Source organism: Cucurbita moschata, unplaced genomic scaffold (genome assembly GCF_002738365.1).
Source record: "Cucurbita moschata cultivar Rifu unplaced genomic scaffold, Cmos_1.0 Cmo_Scf00014, whole genome shotgun sequence".
In the NCBI taxonomy this organism is placed as follows: Eukaryota; Viridiplantae; Streptophyta; class Magnoliopsida; order Cucurbitales; family Cucurbitaceae; genus Cucurbita; species Cucurbita moschata.
In genome coordinates this window covers 3208156-3222925 of record NW_019268530.1, presented here as the reverse complement: position 1 = coordinate 3222925, position 14770 = coordinate 3208156, and the positions used below count along the sequence as shown (strand labels likewise).

At 38.5% G+C, this 14770-nt stretch overlaps 3 protein-coding genes across 4 annotated transcripts in view; 2 read left to right on the top strand and 1 right to left on the bottom strand.

The window, feature by feature from the left end:
• The window catches only part of LOC111452714 (fasciclin-like arabinogalactan protein 4), a 1949-nt gene extending 513 nt beyond the window's left edge, over window positions 1–1436 (top strand). The window contains exon 2 of one of the 2 annotated variants that reach the window (XM_023093561.1): window positions 1–1436. In XM_023093561.1, the coding sequence (XP_022949329.1) occupies window positions 20–1297 (1278 nt within the window). In that variant the 5' untranslated portion in view covers window positions 1–19 and the 3' untranslated portion in view covers window positions 1298–1436. The other variant, XM_023093560.1, reaches the window with a different exon arrangement.
• Window positions 1437–3817: 2381 nt separating this feature from the next.
• On the top strand, window positions 3818–5753 carry LOC111452671 (clathrin interactor EPSIN 1). Its single transcript, XM_023093494.1, has 4 exons — window positions 3818–4352; window positions 4436–4549; window positions 4754–4915; window positions 5022–5753. The coding sequence occupies exons 1-4, from the start codon at window positions 4219–4221 to the stop codon at window positions 5539–5541; spliced, it is 930 nt and encodes a 309-aa protein (XP_022949262.1). The 5' UTR covers window positions 3818–4218; the 3' UTR covers window positions 5542–5753.
• LOC111452670 (U-box domain-containing protein 33-like) lies at window positions 5750–10035 on the bottom strand. Its single transcript, XM_023093493.1, has 7 exons — window positions 9543–10035; window positions 9345–9463; window positions 8687–8805; window positions 8227–8614; window positions 7606–8154; window positions 6015–6734; window positions 5750–5933 (listed from the first exon to the last, which is right to left on the bottom strand). Exons 1-7 carry the CDS (start codon window positions 9730–9732, stop codon window positions 5751–5753), a joined length of 2268 nt encoding a protein of 755 aa, XP_022949261.1. The 5' UTR covers window positions 9733–10035; the 3' UTR covers window position 5750.
• Between the last annotated feature and the right edge of the window lie 4735 nt (window positions 10036–14770).

Below are 14770 nucleotides of genomic sequence, written 5' to 3'. Positions count from 1 at the left end.
ATTCCTTCACACCAGAGAAATGGGCACTCGCATTTCCCATTTTACCCCTATCCCTTCCCTCTTTTTCCTCCTCCTCCTCCTCTCCTCCTCCTCCCCTTCCCCTCTCCTTGCCCTAGACATCTCCTCCCTCCTCTCCTCCTTCCCCGACCTCTCCGATTTCGCCGCCCTTCTCTCTGCCTCCATCCTCTCAGATCTCAATCAACTCACCTCCCTCACTCTCCTCGCCGTCCCCAATTCCTACCTCGCCGCCTCCTCCGATCTCACTCACCGCATCCCTCAATCCTCCCTTGCCGATGTCCTCCGCTACCATGTCCTCCTCCAATACCTCTCCCCTTCCGACCTCCGTCAGATCTCCCCTTCTGGCAAGCTCGTCACCACTCTCTTTCAAACCACTGGCCGTGCCACTAGCGATTTCGGCTCCGTCAACATCACTCGCGACCCGCTCGATGGTCTTGTTTCTGTTCACTCCCCTGTTCCTTTCTCCTCTTCTAATGCTACTGTTTTGACGCTTCTTAAGAATCTTCCTTATAATGTTAGTATCTTTGCTGTTAATGCCCTTCTTGTCCCTTATGGATTTGATCTCATGGCGTCAGAGACTCGCCCGCCTTTGGGCTTGAATATCACTAGGGCTTTGATTGATGGCCATAATTTTAATGTTGCTGCCTCCATGCTTTTGGCTTCTGGTGTTGTTGATGAGTTTGAGGCCGATGAAGGCGGCGCTGGGATTACGCTTTTCGTTCCTACTGACTCCGCGTTTTCCGACCTTCCGCCCACCGTGAAGCTCCAGTCGCTGCCAGCGGATAAGAAGGCCGTTGTCTTGAAATTTCATGTGCTTCATTCTTATTACCCTCTCGGGTCTTTGGAATCGATTGTGAACCCTGTTCAGCCCACTTTAGCGACGGAGGATATGGGCGCCGGTAGCTTCACACTCAACATTTCGCGAGTTAACGGCTCAGTTGGAATCAATACCGGAATTGTTCAAGCATCGGTGACTCAGACGGTGTTCGATCAGAAGCCGGTCGCCATTTTTGGGGTTTCGGAAGTGCTATTGCCGAAGGAGATATTTGGGAACAATCCGATGATGACGATCAAGCCTGCGAATGAAACTATGGTCAGTGCTCAACCGCCGGATGCAGTGGGAGCTATGTCGCCGCAATCTAATGGACCGCCGTTGCATCTTTCATCTCCACCAGGGTATCGTGAGGAAATCCGATCGGTTGCCGCCGGTAACGGCGTACTGAATTTCTTCCCGACTCTATGTTGTTGTTGTTGTATAGCATTGTATTTAATTCAGTAGTATAATATTCGATTGATTTTTCCCCGTGACAGTTGTTTTCATGTTGCGGGTTTCCTTTTTTTTCTTTTGGGTCTCTTTTTACACGGTGATTCGAATGAATTGGGCTACAAAAAGCAGCAGCCAATTTTCCTTCCTGTAATTCGTTCCGTCGATTTCCATCTCTGTGTGGTGTAAATTAAAAGAAATCATACTGGTTTTGGAGATCTGCGGTGGTTTCAGTTTTGGATTTGCAGGTGTTTATGAGCAGCGAAAATGGTGGAGGGACGGAAGGAAGGAAGGAAGGGGAAGCAATTTGTGGCTCAGAGATGTTGCCTCCTCATGTGTCATCTTCCCCAACAGATCAGGTTTCGTTTGTTTGGTTGCAGCCATTTCTCTGGGCTCTAGCTCTGCACAAGCCAAACTCCGAGGATCAGCTCTAAGGTAATTTCATTTTAATTTAAAAAAAAAAAAAAAAAAAAAAAACATTAGTTTCATCTTTATTGTTAATTTCATGTACAGACATTAATTAATTAGAAACAAAGTTTGATTAGGATTTAAAAAATGATTTGAGATGGTTATTATATAATACATAGAAATTAAACACAAAACTAAAAATAAAATTGTGTGTAACTTTTGTTAGTGGATTATATTAATGTTTCTTAATAATTAAAAAGTAAAAAATTTGATCTTTTTTTGTTCCCACAACTTGTATACCTTTCTTGCTTTGGTCACTAAATTTATGAATATTCGATGCATTTTATTTTAATCTAGATAATCATTATTCTATTATCGATTAAAATTAAATTACAAATTTGAAGTTTCACAAATAATTTTTAATTAAATGTTGGGTAGAAATTTGAAATTATTATTAGATACTAGAATAATTTAATAGTATTAAAAAAAGAAAAAGAAGGATAATGTGGTAGGAAAAGAAAAAGAGTGATATTATGACTATTATTAAATTATAGGAGCTAGGGATTAGGTGGAATGCCAGCTAGAAAGTGGAAGACGAAGGTTGGCCCACAGGTTTTGGAGTTGCTTGAGTGGAGCTCCAGATCTATGCCCCCACACGTGACCCTAAACTAAAGTGGATGACAGGATGGCATTATCTGGACGACTCTGATTGTTTGTCCCCCTACAAAACCGACGGTCACGATCAACCCAACTTCATAGGCCTTCTCCCATTCTCTACCCCCCTTGTGTCTGGGTTCGAATGAATTTAAAAATCTTTTATACTATGGATGAAGATAATCGATTCCATCATACAGAGTAGGGTCGATATTCCCTTTGTCTATGATGTAGCCTGCATCCAAATTCCGTATGATTAACAACTCTACCGTTTATTGTCTTGGTTGATTGTGAAGTAGATTAGTTATTGTCTTGTTCACTCATTCCGCATCTTGATTAGTTATAAAATTATTATTAAGCATTTGTTAATAAACTACTTTGCCCCAATTGCATTTAAAAGTTTAAACGTTTTAAAGGGATGCAACTATTAAGGGTCTAATTGCATTTAAAAGTTTAAACGTTTTAAAGGGATGCAACTATTAAGGGTCTATATCCAACTCGCTAACTCGAGAGCTCAACCTGAATTATAAGAGTTGAATTGGGTTTAGGTTAGGTTTGTTTTTTTGGAACCCGATCCGGTTTAGGTTGGGTTCGGGTTCGAACTTTAAATTATTGGGTCAACTTGGCCCAACCCAAAATAGACTCAAGCTGACGCAACAAAAGCCCACACAGCCCAAGCCCATGAGTCATTGTCAGTATCTACCCCTACCCCTGGTGCGTTTGCACTTTGCAGACCGTCTCACAGTTTCACGCAGCATTCATCTTCAACTTCAAGGGTAACTGGGTAAGTAAAACGACATATTGACTTTCACACTCGCAGTCTCACAAAATCATATCACAGCGTTTGTCTTCGTCGTTCATCATTCGACTCCTCTCGGCTCTTTGCGTGTGTCATCATTCGACTCTGCAGTTCTCATCTCATTCTCGTCTCGTCTCTGTGTATCATTGGACGTCAACGTCGCTTGCTTCTTTATTTCTCCGTTGGACTCTCTTCTTAGTTCATATTTCTCCGCTCGATTGTCTCTGTGTTTCTCGTCAGACGTCGTTGCCAACTGTCTCTACACTCAGCTCTCTATTCCACTTTTGTCGGACTTCTCCACTCTATGTTTGTTATTGGACTTCTCCACTCTATGTTTGTTATTGGACTTCTCCACTCTATATTTCTCATTGGACTTCTCCACTCGGTGCTCCATTGTTTCACGACTCAAACTCAACCCAAAAACAAAGGGTTGAGTTGGATTACCAATTCAACAAGCCCAAACTTTTGGGTTGATCCAAAAAAGTTCCTAAATCTATTCCAACCCCAAACCATGTACACTCTTAACAACAACCCATAATGATACATAATGTTTATTCAAACCATATTATTAATACAATTATAACATGTTCTTAAGCAAAAACTTATGCAAAATTTGTGAGAGAAAAATAAAATGGAAATAAAAAGGAGTAGTTTCATAGATAGCAAGAAAAATGGGTCAGAAGCTCCATAGGCGGCGAAGGGCGCTGAGAAGTGAGAGTCAACAATCCATTTATTAAAGCTTCAAACCCGCAACGATCGGCGTCCATCAGTCCTGAAATGAGTTAGCCACTTTGACTTTTACACTCCCAGATTTCCATAAATTCAACTCTCAAACCCAATCCCTCATCAACCCTTTCTTCAACCCTTTCTTCAACCTCTCCATTTGGTCTTCATTTTCCACCATTCTTTTTCCTTGCTCACATCACCATCTCTCTCTCTCCCCCTTCTAATTTTCAAGCATTTGGTGGGGTTTTGTCGGCATCTTTTGAATGCTTCTTTCTGTCTGTACCTGATGTTTGCTCTAAATCGAGCATCTTTTTCTTAGAACACCAAAGGGTTTTTGATTTATCATACCATGTCCATCTCGAGCAAATCCGACGGTATGGCCTCTCCCTCTTTCCATGATTTGAAGAAGCAAGCTTCTTTCTTTTTCAAGGAGAAGATCAAGACTGCTAGATTAGCCCTCACGGATGTCACCTCTGCTGAACTGTAACTTTATTCTTCCTGTTCCTGATGATGTTCTTCATGTTCATGGGTAGCTCTTGATCATGTTTTTTTTTTTTCCATTTTAGATTGACTGAAGAAGCTATCAGTGGAAACCCAGATGCAAGAACTTTGAGTTCAATTTCCAAGGCAGCTTTTGAGGTCGATGACTATTGGAGAATTGTAGCTATTCTCCATAAAAGGTTTTAGCTTTGTTCTTATTTGATCATTGTTTACAGTTTTTATGAATTAGATCCTCTGATCATCATGGGCAAAATCCTTAATAGTAGTCAGTTCTTTAGGGCGATAGTTTCCAGAGCTTTTACTTTTAAATTCCTCTTCATATTTAGTTTTGGCTTTGAATGTGCTGATTCATGATTGATAAAGTAAACGAACTTGCAAGGCAGATTGCTGAAATTTGAAAAGAAGAATTGGAGACTTTGCTACAACTCTCTCATCATTCTTGAACATCTCTTGACTCATGGACCAGAGAGTGTAGCAGAGGAGTTTCAGAGTGACAAACATGTTATTTCCCAAATGGGAACTTTCCAATATGTTGATGAAAAGGGGTAATGCCTATCAACCTCTCACTAATGTATATTACTCGACAAATTAATGTCGTCGAATGCTATCTGTTTGTGGTGAATTATGTATTTGATGCTGATTTGATTACAGGTTCAATTGGGGCATTTCAGTTAGAAACAAATCAGAGAGGATGTTGAACCTTCTTGAAAAAAGGTCTTTTCTCAAAGAGGAGAGGGACAAGGCTAGGAAGTTGACAAGAGGGATTCTTGGATTTGGAAGCTTCTCTTCCAGATCAAAGTCTCAAGGAGTTCTGGAAGATTGTTCTTCATCCATTGCAAGATATGGAAAGTGCAATTCAAACTTCAACAGTTCTGATAATCTTAACCAAGAACATCAAGCTTTGTCAGATCAAAAGACAGCAAACCCACAAGGAAACCAACAAGCTTTGGCTTATGTAGTAGATAGCCATGGGATCGAGAAGCCTGAAACTCGAGAAAGTGTCAAAGAAAACTTGGTTCCAAACAAGGAAGGCTCCAATAGATGGGATAATGGCGTGCTCGAGTCCAACCCCCTTTTGAGTGGTAAGGAGTTTAAAGATGGAGTTTCACCTGATGAGTATCATCCTTTCATTGATGAACCTGAATCAAATGCCTCATTGCTTTCGAGATAGGGATAGGTTTCGAGTTCCATCATGATCCTATGTCATATTTATATGTACAAATGAAAATGATACCTCAGAGAGTAAATTTTCTGAAGAATCTTTGGTAGTGTTTGGTTTTGTCTGCCTTGCAGAGTTTAATAAGAAAGCCAAAAATTTCTCATTTATTTTGACACTGTAAGAAACTTGCATATTTTATGATGAACTGTTCCCTTTTGGAGTTATGATTTACAAAGCCAGTTATGAATTGCAAGCCGCAGAGTGTGGTTTGGAGTTACCTGCAAATGATTCAATCTCAAATTGGTCATTGGTGAAGTTTCACGACCATTTTTCAACCACGAGTGAATCGCTTCGCCTTCGTATGTGAACCCGTCTGCAGCAACATGAGGATCCTGCATTATCTCCTGAAACAAGTCCACACAGTTCATATATCAGAAGAGCCTTGGTGGAAGAGTGTTTCTGATACATCAAGAACACAAAGTTACCTGCAGGATGGGGCATAAGAAATAAGGTGGCACTGGTCTCTCTTCTGAGACATATAACTGTTCCAGTTCCCTAACAATAACCGGTGTTATTTTCGGTCTGTCTCGACTCTTCAATTCACAGCATTGCAGAGCGAAGTCTACCAATCTCGTAGCAACAGTTTCTGGCCATTCTCCAGCAGATGAATCCAAAACGAGTTCTAATTGTCCAGACGATAATGCGTTTCGCACTTCACTAGCTAGTCCGACTGCTGGCTTTCCTGTGAGTAGCTGCAGAATGATGAGCCCAAATGAGTAGACATCAGATAGAGGAGTTAGCACTTTGGTTCTTTGGAACTCTGGATCTGTGTATGAGAAAGCACCCTTAGGCACAGTGCTCATTGGGAGACTTTGGAAGTAGCGGAACTCCTCAGATACTAATCGGCGAATACCGAAATGACCAATCTTGCAGCTAAGTTGGGAATCTAGAAGGATGTTTTCAGGTTTAAGATCTCCATGGACAAGATTTTCAGGCTTGGAAGAGTGTAAAAAACAAAGGGCACTTGAGATGTCAGCGACTATTCGTGCTCGGATTCTCCATGTCAATGGAGTCTTACCCTTTGAAAAAAGGTGGTTTTGGAGACTCCCGTTCGGCAAGTACTCGTATATTAGTGACCAGGCTTCGGTACACACACCGAGCAACGTCACTAGATGAGGATGTCGTAATTCGCCAAGAACATATGCCTGCAAGTGCAAATATCTATCATGAACAACTATCCTTTCTGACAGTCAAAACTTTAATACGTAACTATTCAAGCCCATCGCTAGCATATATTGTCTTCTTTGGGCTTTCTCTTATAGGTTTCCCTTCCCTTCAAGGTTTTGAAACGCCTCTTCTAACCCTTATAAGAAATGCTTCATTTCCCTCTCCAACCAATGTGGGATCACACAATTCACCTCTTTGGGGCCAGCGTCCTCGTTGGCACACCATTCAGTACTTGGCTCTGATACCATTTGTAAACAGCTCAAGCTCACTGTTAGTAGATATTGTCCTTTTTGGGCTTTCTCCCTACCTTGAGGTTTTTTAAAAAAAAAACATCTCCACCAGAGAGAGGGCTTCCTCAAGGTTTTAAAACATGTGCACTCGAGAGAGGGCTTCCTCAAGGTTTTAAAACATGTGCACTCGAGAGAGGGCTTCCTCAAGGTTTTAAAACATGTGCACTCGAGAGAGGGCTTCCCCTCAAGGTTTCAAAACATGTGCACTCGAGAGAGGGCTCTGATACCATTTGTAAACAGCTCAAGCTCACTGTTAGTAGATATTGTCCTTTTTGGGCTTTCTCCTTACCTTGAGGTTTTTTTAAAAAAAACCCCTCAAGGTTTTAAAACATGTGCACTCGAGAGAGGGCTTCCCCTCAAGGTTTTAAAACATGTGCACTCGAGAGAGGGCTTCCCCTCAAGGTTTTAAAACATGTCCACCAAGGAGAGGGCATCCCCTTAAGGTTTTAAAACATGTCGGGAGAGGTTTCCACACTCTTATAAGAAATGCTCCGTTCCCCTCTCCAACCAACGTGAAAACAAATTAAACTTTTGTACTAGACAAAGCAGAAAAGCCAACCTCTTGCTGGAACTCTGATGGTTGCAGCATACTATGAGGATGCAGTTTAGATATTGCAACAGTTCTGCCCATCATCTCCCCCTTGTACATACACTCATAGCCCGCCTGACCAATCCGAAAGCTCTCGGAGAAGTTACACGTTGCGGTCTGTATCTCAGACAATGAAAATTCATCCAGCTGAGGCAATTCTTCAACAAATCCAATCAAGCTTCTACAATTTGCAGACTGAGCTTGTCCACTTTTCCACCGCTCAAGCCAATGCAACGCTTTCGCCTTCTGTTGTTTGAACTTCTGCTTCTCCTGCCATAGAACTGAAACAGATACTTGAATGAGCTCCAAATCTTTAGCTGCTTCATCCTGCCGAAGTTTCACTCTCTGTGTTTGACAGTCTAGAAGAGCAATGTTTTTCAGTGTCCTCCAAAGTTCTAGCTGCAGCTGTTCTCTTTCTGATATGAGCTTCTCCTTCTCCTGGATTGTAGTTCTTAATGAAAACTCAGCTTCTTGTCGTAATTTGCATTCACATGAACAAGTAGACTCAATGACTTTAGCCTATAAAAAAAGAAGCTCATTTTAAGTACAACAATTACAGGCAGACACAAGCAAAACGACCACTAATTTCACCTTGTTCATAGCTTCTAGAGCCAGCAATTCCAAATTTTTAGTGGCCTCCTCAGAGGACGAACCCATTTCATGTTTCAAGGGAGCTACTTCTCCTTCAATCCATTCTCCATTTTTGACATTCATGGAGATACTCGTGGAACAGGATTGAATAAAATCTAATGAGAATGACTTATTCTCGCTATCACTACATTGAAATGATGAAGGACTAAACTTTTCTGCATTTTGCATTGAATGTTGTCTTTGTGACATCAAAAAACTTGGACATTTAGCAGCTTGTCGTGTTGACACAAGCTTTCCTTTGTTGATAAACCATATTTCACAGAGGGAGGAAGCATTTTTAGCAGTGTAATCTGCTGTTTTAGACATCCTTCTATTGATCTTCATGAAGCTGCATTCAAATTTTTACATTCAAGTCAGAAACACAGTGATAATTAATCCACCAATCATTGTTTACACTTACTTGTCTTGTATACTGACTTCAGTTCCCATGACAAGCCTCTTTATGCAAAGTTTATCAACCAAATCCACGATACCCATCCCAACATGGTCTGCTTCCATGGCAGCAAAACTAACTCTCACCTGAAAGTGTCATTAGATTAAATCATTTCAAGTTGCCATTTGTGAGATCCCACGTCAGTTGGGGATGAGAACGAAGTATTCTTTATAAACGTGTAGAAACCTCTCCCTAGCAGACGCGTTTTAAAATCTTGAGAAGAAGCCGAAAAGGGAAAGTCCAAATAAGACAATATCAACTAGCAGTGGACTGGGAATGTTACAAATGGTATCATAGCCAAACACTGGGGGTGATATGTGAGCGAAAAGGCTGAGCCCCACTGGGAATGTTACAAATGGTATCATAGCCAGACACTGGGGTGATATGTGAGCGAAAAGGCTGAGCCACGAAGGGGGTAGACACAAGGTGGTGTGCCAACAAGGACACTGGGCCTCGAAGGGGGTGGATTGGGGGTCTCACATCGATTGGAAAAGGAAACAAAGCATTCTTTATAAGGTAAAGAAACCTCTTAAAGGAAAGCCCAGAAGGAAAATCTCAAAGAAAATAATATTGGGTAGCGTGGGTTTGAGCTGTTACATGGTTATCGTCATTCTAAGAGCCTTACCTTAGCATCAGAGCAAATAGATAAATAAGTACTCAAAATCTTGATAGTCTTTGCCCATTCCTTCTTCCTATATGCAGCAACCATATGCGCATTAACTTGATTTGCTGCTAATTTTCCAACTGAACAACACACAAAAGAATTAGAAACTCAAATTTTAGATGCAACTTCCAGCAAAACTAAGTTAAAAAAAGAACTTACAGAGAGTTGGAATCCGGAGAGATGGATGATGAACATGAAGTAGACGAACTTTTTTACCAGGAAAGCGACGAAGAGTCCACTGAAGCACACTCGTCGCTCCCCCCACAGACTTCCCGACAGCCACAAAAATCTCATCATCGCCGGCGACGGCGCCGCCATCTTCGATGGCGTAATCTACTGCCGACATCATATCAGACCCATAAACGAAATTGGGTCACCAGAAAAGGTAGAAAACAGGGCATGAAGAGCACAAGATAGTCGATTCAGATGATGAGGATTTGTTCCCTTTGGTGGGGCTAAGTGTAGAACAGAGGTTTCTGTGTATGAGTTTTGATGTCCGGTGCTCAACAACAACTTCGATTAAGAACAAAAGAACTAAGAGAATTTGATATCTAAAAAAATCTCTTCAAAGTTCATATTCGTACCTTCTTAATGACATCATAATAACAACAAACTGAACTTCAGTTTCTAACCCTTATGAACACAATAATGATTTGATTTGGAATCTGGAGTTGGTATCTTTGGATCAATGTTGAGGATTAAGGGACATACTTCTTCATTATTATAATTAAGTCTTCAATATGCATAAAGTCAACCTAATTTTGGACACAATATTGGTTACATACATTGTTAGCTCAACCCTTACTATTATAAACAATAAAAACTAATCAAGTTGGACTAAACTTTTTTTTTTTTTTTTTAAATAAATAGTAGCGTCAAATTTTTCATTCAATGAAGGTTAGAACTAGAAAAACTTTTTTTTTTTTTTTAGCATTTGTACGTTGACACTTAACATGAGCGTTGCTCAATGATAAATATTGAAAACTTAGATCGAGTTAGCTTAAAAGAGAAATTGGAAATAAAAAAATGGAATAATATCGGTTAATTATTCTCCGCTTGAAAATCAACCCGCCAAGATTTGTTTAAGGCATTTGTCTTTATCACTGTATATACAAATTATAGTGGAAGGACACATTGGTGGAGATGCATCAAGTAATTCATCTAAACGTCCCCGTCTGTGTTTAATTATATATGAGTCGTATTGTATTAACTTTGTATAGTAAAATACAATCTCTAATGTTTGATCATTTGATTCTCTCTTGAATTGAAATTTCATCGGATCATATGTTTATTCTTGAAAATCATCTAATTTTGAAACGTTTTAAAAAGGGTAAGAAAAGGTTTCCAAACACTTATAGAAAATACTTCATTCCTCTCTCTAACTAATGTGAATCTCAAAATTCACTCCCTAGGGGCCAACATTCTCGCTGGCACCCCGCCTGATGTTTGACTCTGATATTATTTGTAAATAGTCTAAGCTTACTGCTAGCCAATATTGTTCGTCTTGGTCCATGACATATCGCTGACTCTTACGATTTTAAAACGTGTCTGTTAAAAAGAGGTTTCTACACGTATCCGTTTAAAACGTGTTCGTCTTAGCCCATGACATATGTATGTAGGATCTGAAGGTCAATTCTCTTTTTTTTTTTTTTTTTTGTAAGTCCTTTTCAATGAGATTTTTAACTCTACAGTGAATAGAGGAGGGATGTTCTATAAATAAAGCTTCTCATGAACATGTGGGTTTGAGTTTTAATGGCTATTGGGCCCAACCATGAAGCTTAGGTTTTATTGGCTTTGGACCTAACTATTTATTTAACTTCGACACAACTTCCATATAACCCAATTCGACAGTACTAAGTTTAATTATTTGATCCAAAGCCCATAAACAACCTAAACTCGTAAAACTTGTAAACTTTCAAGTAACTGATCCCTTGGTTTGATGAACAAAAAGAAAGGAAGATGGCTAGATTGGAGGTCGGCCTCGGGCGTTGGGAGTTGGGACAGGACCAATATCTATGCAAATGGAAGCACTTTTGTGCATTGCTATGCATCACGTAGATGAACTATGTCTGAAATTGAGCAGCAAACAAAGGTGGATCTCGAGGAGGAAGAGCCCCATGTTGCGTATGCCTCGCCTTTACATGCTTTAGATGGATACTCATGATTTGGAGCCGTCGCTCTCAGATTTGTTTAATTTCCCTAAGCTTCACTCTCACTGCACCTTCCCATGCCTCAAACCGCTTATCCATAAAACAGGCTTCGACATTTGATGACTCCAACATTCCCTTATATTCTCTCGATATTGTCAAATTACTTACTTAACTATCTTAACTATCTCCACGTACCAATACAAGTTTAAGTAAAACATGTTTAATTTAGATAAAGTTTTTGTTTATTTATGTACTTTTCTTTTAGTCGAGTGTAGCATAAAAATACAATATGGTATGATATAATTAATATGGAATTGGGGTACATATAAGTATTTTGTTGATGATGATGATTATTATTATTATTGTAAGAGATGGGGACATGATGGTCGGAGATGGGAAGCAAAATTATGAAGCATGAGCATTGGATGCAATTATATGGCATCACAGTTCTGCAACTATTTTCCATCTTTCATTTTAAAAAAATATTATCAGCACAAAAAAGCACATTGTCCCACGTTAATCATCTCTCTCTCAATCACTTTTCTTTATAATATCATTTCAATTACTGAAATTAAGGTTTTGAATTTCCTACATTCTCTCTATAATTGTTTTTTATTTCATCAGTTCTTCAATAAGTTTAGCATCTCGTGTTCAATAATTATTATTACAAGTAAAGTTGAAGGTGGACATATAAAATTCATATTGAATTAGCATGTTGATATGTGTAGTTGTTAACGACTTATTAAAAATGACTAAACGAGGTTGATGTTTTAACTCAATTAAATCGTGTTTAAGTTGAATGGGTTAACTTTTAGGTAATTATTTTTTTAAAAAAATTAACTTGAACATAATTTAATGGATAAAACAAAAATTATCCTTAAAAAAATTTATGTTTCAATTTGGGGAAGATTGTTTTTTTTTTGTTTTTTTTTTATAACTAAAATCTTAACCTCATTTGTGACAAAGTGAAAGAGAGGTACATGAATGAATCTGAGACCATATTCTAATGAGAGGATCGTGATAATAGAATAGCTAAAAAATGCTACGAATGAGAGGGATATTAAAGATAGGATAGTTAACAAAATTTTAACAGAATTGAAAATCATACATATACCAACAGCTTGTCCAAATCCACCGCTAACAAATATTGTCCGCTTTGACCCATTACGTATGGTTGTTAATCTCGTAGTTTTAAAATGCGTCTACTATGAAGAGATTTTTACACCCTTATGAGGAATATTTCGTTCTCTTCTCCAACTGATTTGGGATACTCTCCTTTGAGGCTCAGCGTCCTTGTTGACACACTACACAGTGACTAACTCTGATACCACAACAAGGTGTATGTTCTTTTTCAATGACTCAATCATAGGAACTTCATGGTTAAATGTACTTTACTTGGAGCAATTTTCTAAAAATTTTCTTAGGATGCATGTGAGCGAGGATAAAGTATACGAACGAAGGACTCGTGTTAGTCTATGGGGATAGTCTTTACCCTTAAGAAGCAACAAGTAGTTGACGTGACTATGTTGCAAAAGAATGTCGAATCTTGATCCAAATTCTAAACATAGGTGGTAGCGGGCCATGATTGTGAATTTATGGAAAAATGGGTAAAAGAGGGAGAGAAAAGAGGGCATGAGGGAGGGGGCAACATGAGAATATAGTTGACTAAAATTGGGAATTTGAAAAGAAAAGAGGGACAAAAAGGGAAAGAAAAAGGAATGGGATCTTTTTAACCTATCAATTTTACCCCTAACATGCGGTGAAATCCATGCCATTCCACTGGGTCCCACACTTTATTCATAACCCCAAAATCCATTATCCATGTCGTCACTCCTTACTTCATACATATTCTTTTTTTTTTCTTTTTTTTTTTTTTACATCGCAAAAACTATATTTAAATAATTAATATTTCACACAATAAACTATATTTAAATAACAAAAATAATTTTTATTTTTATTTGATTCCAAGTTAGGAAAAGAATATTTGAATTTAGATATATGTTCTTAGACTAATAAATTAGAGATAATTAAAATCATACTTTATAATATATTATATATATCCATGTGAAGGACCTTCCCCCCACATTCAAATTAGGAATCCTACCAAAATAAAATGAAAAAAATGAAAAAAGAAAAAGGAATCCTAAGCCTAAAGCAAACAATCTCCATCACAAAATGAAGCATTATTGTTGTTATTATTATGATTATTATTATTATTCACTCCAAGACATCAAAATGGGCAGCATTTGTGGGACCCATTTGATCCCTCTCCCCCATTTTTTTTTATTGCACAAAATAATACAATTTATTTTTAAAATATCTAAATATTTATTTATAAAATACTCGTATACCTAGTTAAAAATATGCTGACATTGTAGTCGTACCATGGATGACATTTTTCTCCATTTTTATTTTTTAATTGTTGAACAGAAACAAAAAAAAAGAAAATAGTTATAATCATTCAAGCAAAATCGGTAAATGCCCATAATTTTTTATGCACATCATTTTCTATCATTACAACTCGAAAGTCAACAAGCTCAATAAGACCATAAGAAATCACATTTCATCTAAATAGCTTCACTCCAACATGTATCTTAGGAATTTTAAAGAGTGCAGGAAAATGTCGGAATCATCAAGTACTGAATCTTAATCCAAATTGAATAGTTACGTATATTTATTCTTATTTCAACATTTCTCAAACTCAAACTAAATTGGGGAGTAAGTGGTATTGAAATTGAAAAAGGGTTAGGGTTAGATGTGAGGGTGAGCGTGCATGGGAGCAATGATCATAGCAGAGGTTGTCTCCAGCATCCGACAGTGGATGAACAACTATATTTCCCTTTTTGAATATTACACACCAAACCATCCAACCACATAGCTTTCTCCACAAAATTACAAGCCCATGTTTTTTTTTTTTTTTGCTCGAGACTACCCTTCTAATATTTAGTATTCACAAAGGGGTACCTGTGTTTTGTAGCAATTTTCTCGTCGAAAAAACAAACAACATTTTCCCGACAGCCCTTGCACCAAAACACGACACATACATGCATGCATGCTTTGAAATGCTATGCTGTTTTTTTCTTTCTTGCTTTCTTTTTCTTTTTTATGTAGTGAACCACGTGGATGTGTGCCTCAAAGTTTGTAGAGATCTGGACTAAAGCGATTGCTAGGCCGAAACTTCATGTTCTCTTAAACCCTGCCTCACTCTTTTTACCTACAGAGAGAAAGAGAACCGTT

What these genes read in the sequence shown, in the direction of transcription:
- LOC111452671 (XM_023093494.1), top strand. Translation starts at nt 4,219, where the DNA reads ATGTCCATCTCGAGCAAATCCGACGGTATGGCCTCTCCCTCTTTCCAT. An exon ending in GATGTCACCTCTGCTGAACT is followed by an intron (nt 4,353 to 4,435) that starts GTAACTTTATTC and finishes TTTCCATTTTAG; the next exon opens with ATTGACTGAAGAAGCTATCA. An exon ending in CAATATGTTGATGAAAAGGG is followed by an intron (nt 4,916 to 5,021) that starts GTAATGCCTATC and finishes ATTTGATTACAG; the next exon opens with GTTCAATTGGGGCATTTCAG.
- LOC111452670 (XM_023093493.1), bottom strand. Translation starts at nt 9,732, where the DNA reads ATGATGTCGGCAGTAGATTACGCCATCGAAGATGGCGGCGCCGTCGCC. An exon ending in TCTCCGGATTCCAACTCTCT is followed by an intron (nt 9,464 to 9,542) that starts GTAAGTTCTTTT and finishes TGTGTTGTTCAG; the next exon opens with TTGGAAAATTAGCAGCAAAT. An exon ending in CTCTAGAAGCTATGAACAAG is followed by an intron (nt 8,155 to 8,226) that starts GTGAAATTAGTG and finishes CTTTTTTTATAG; the next exon opens with GCTAAAGTCATTGAGTCTAC.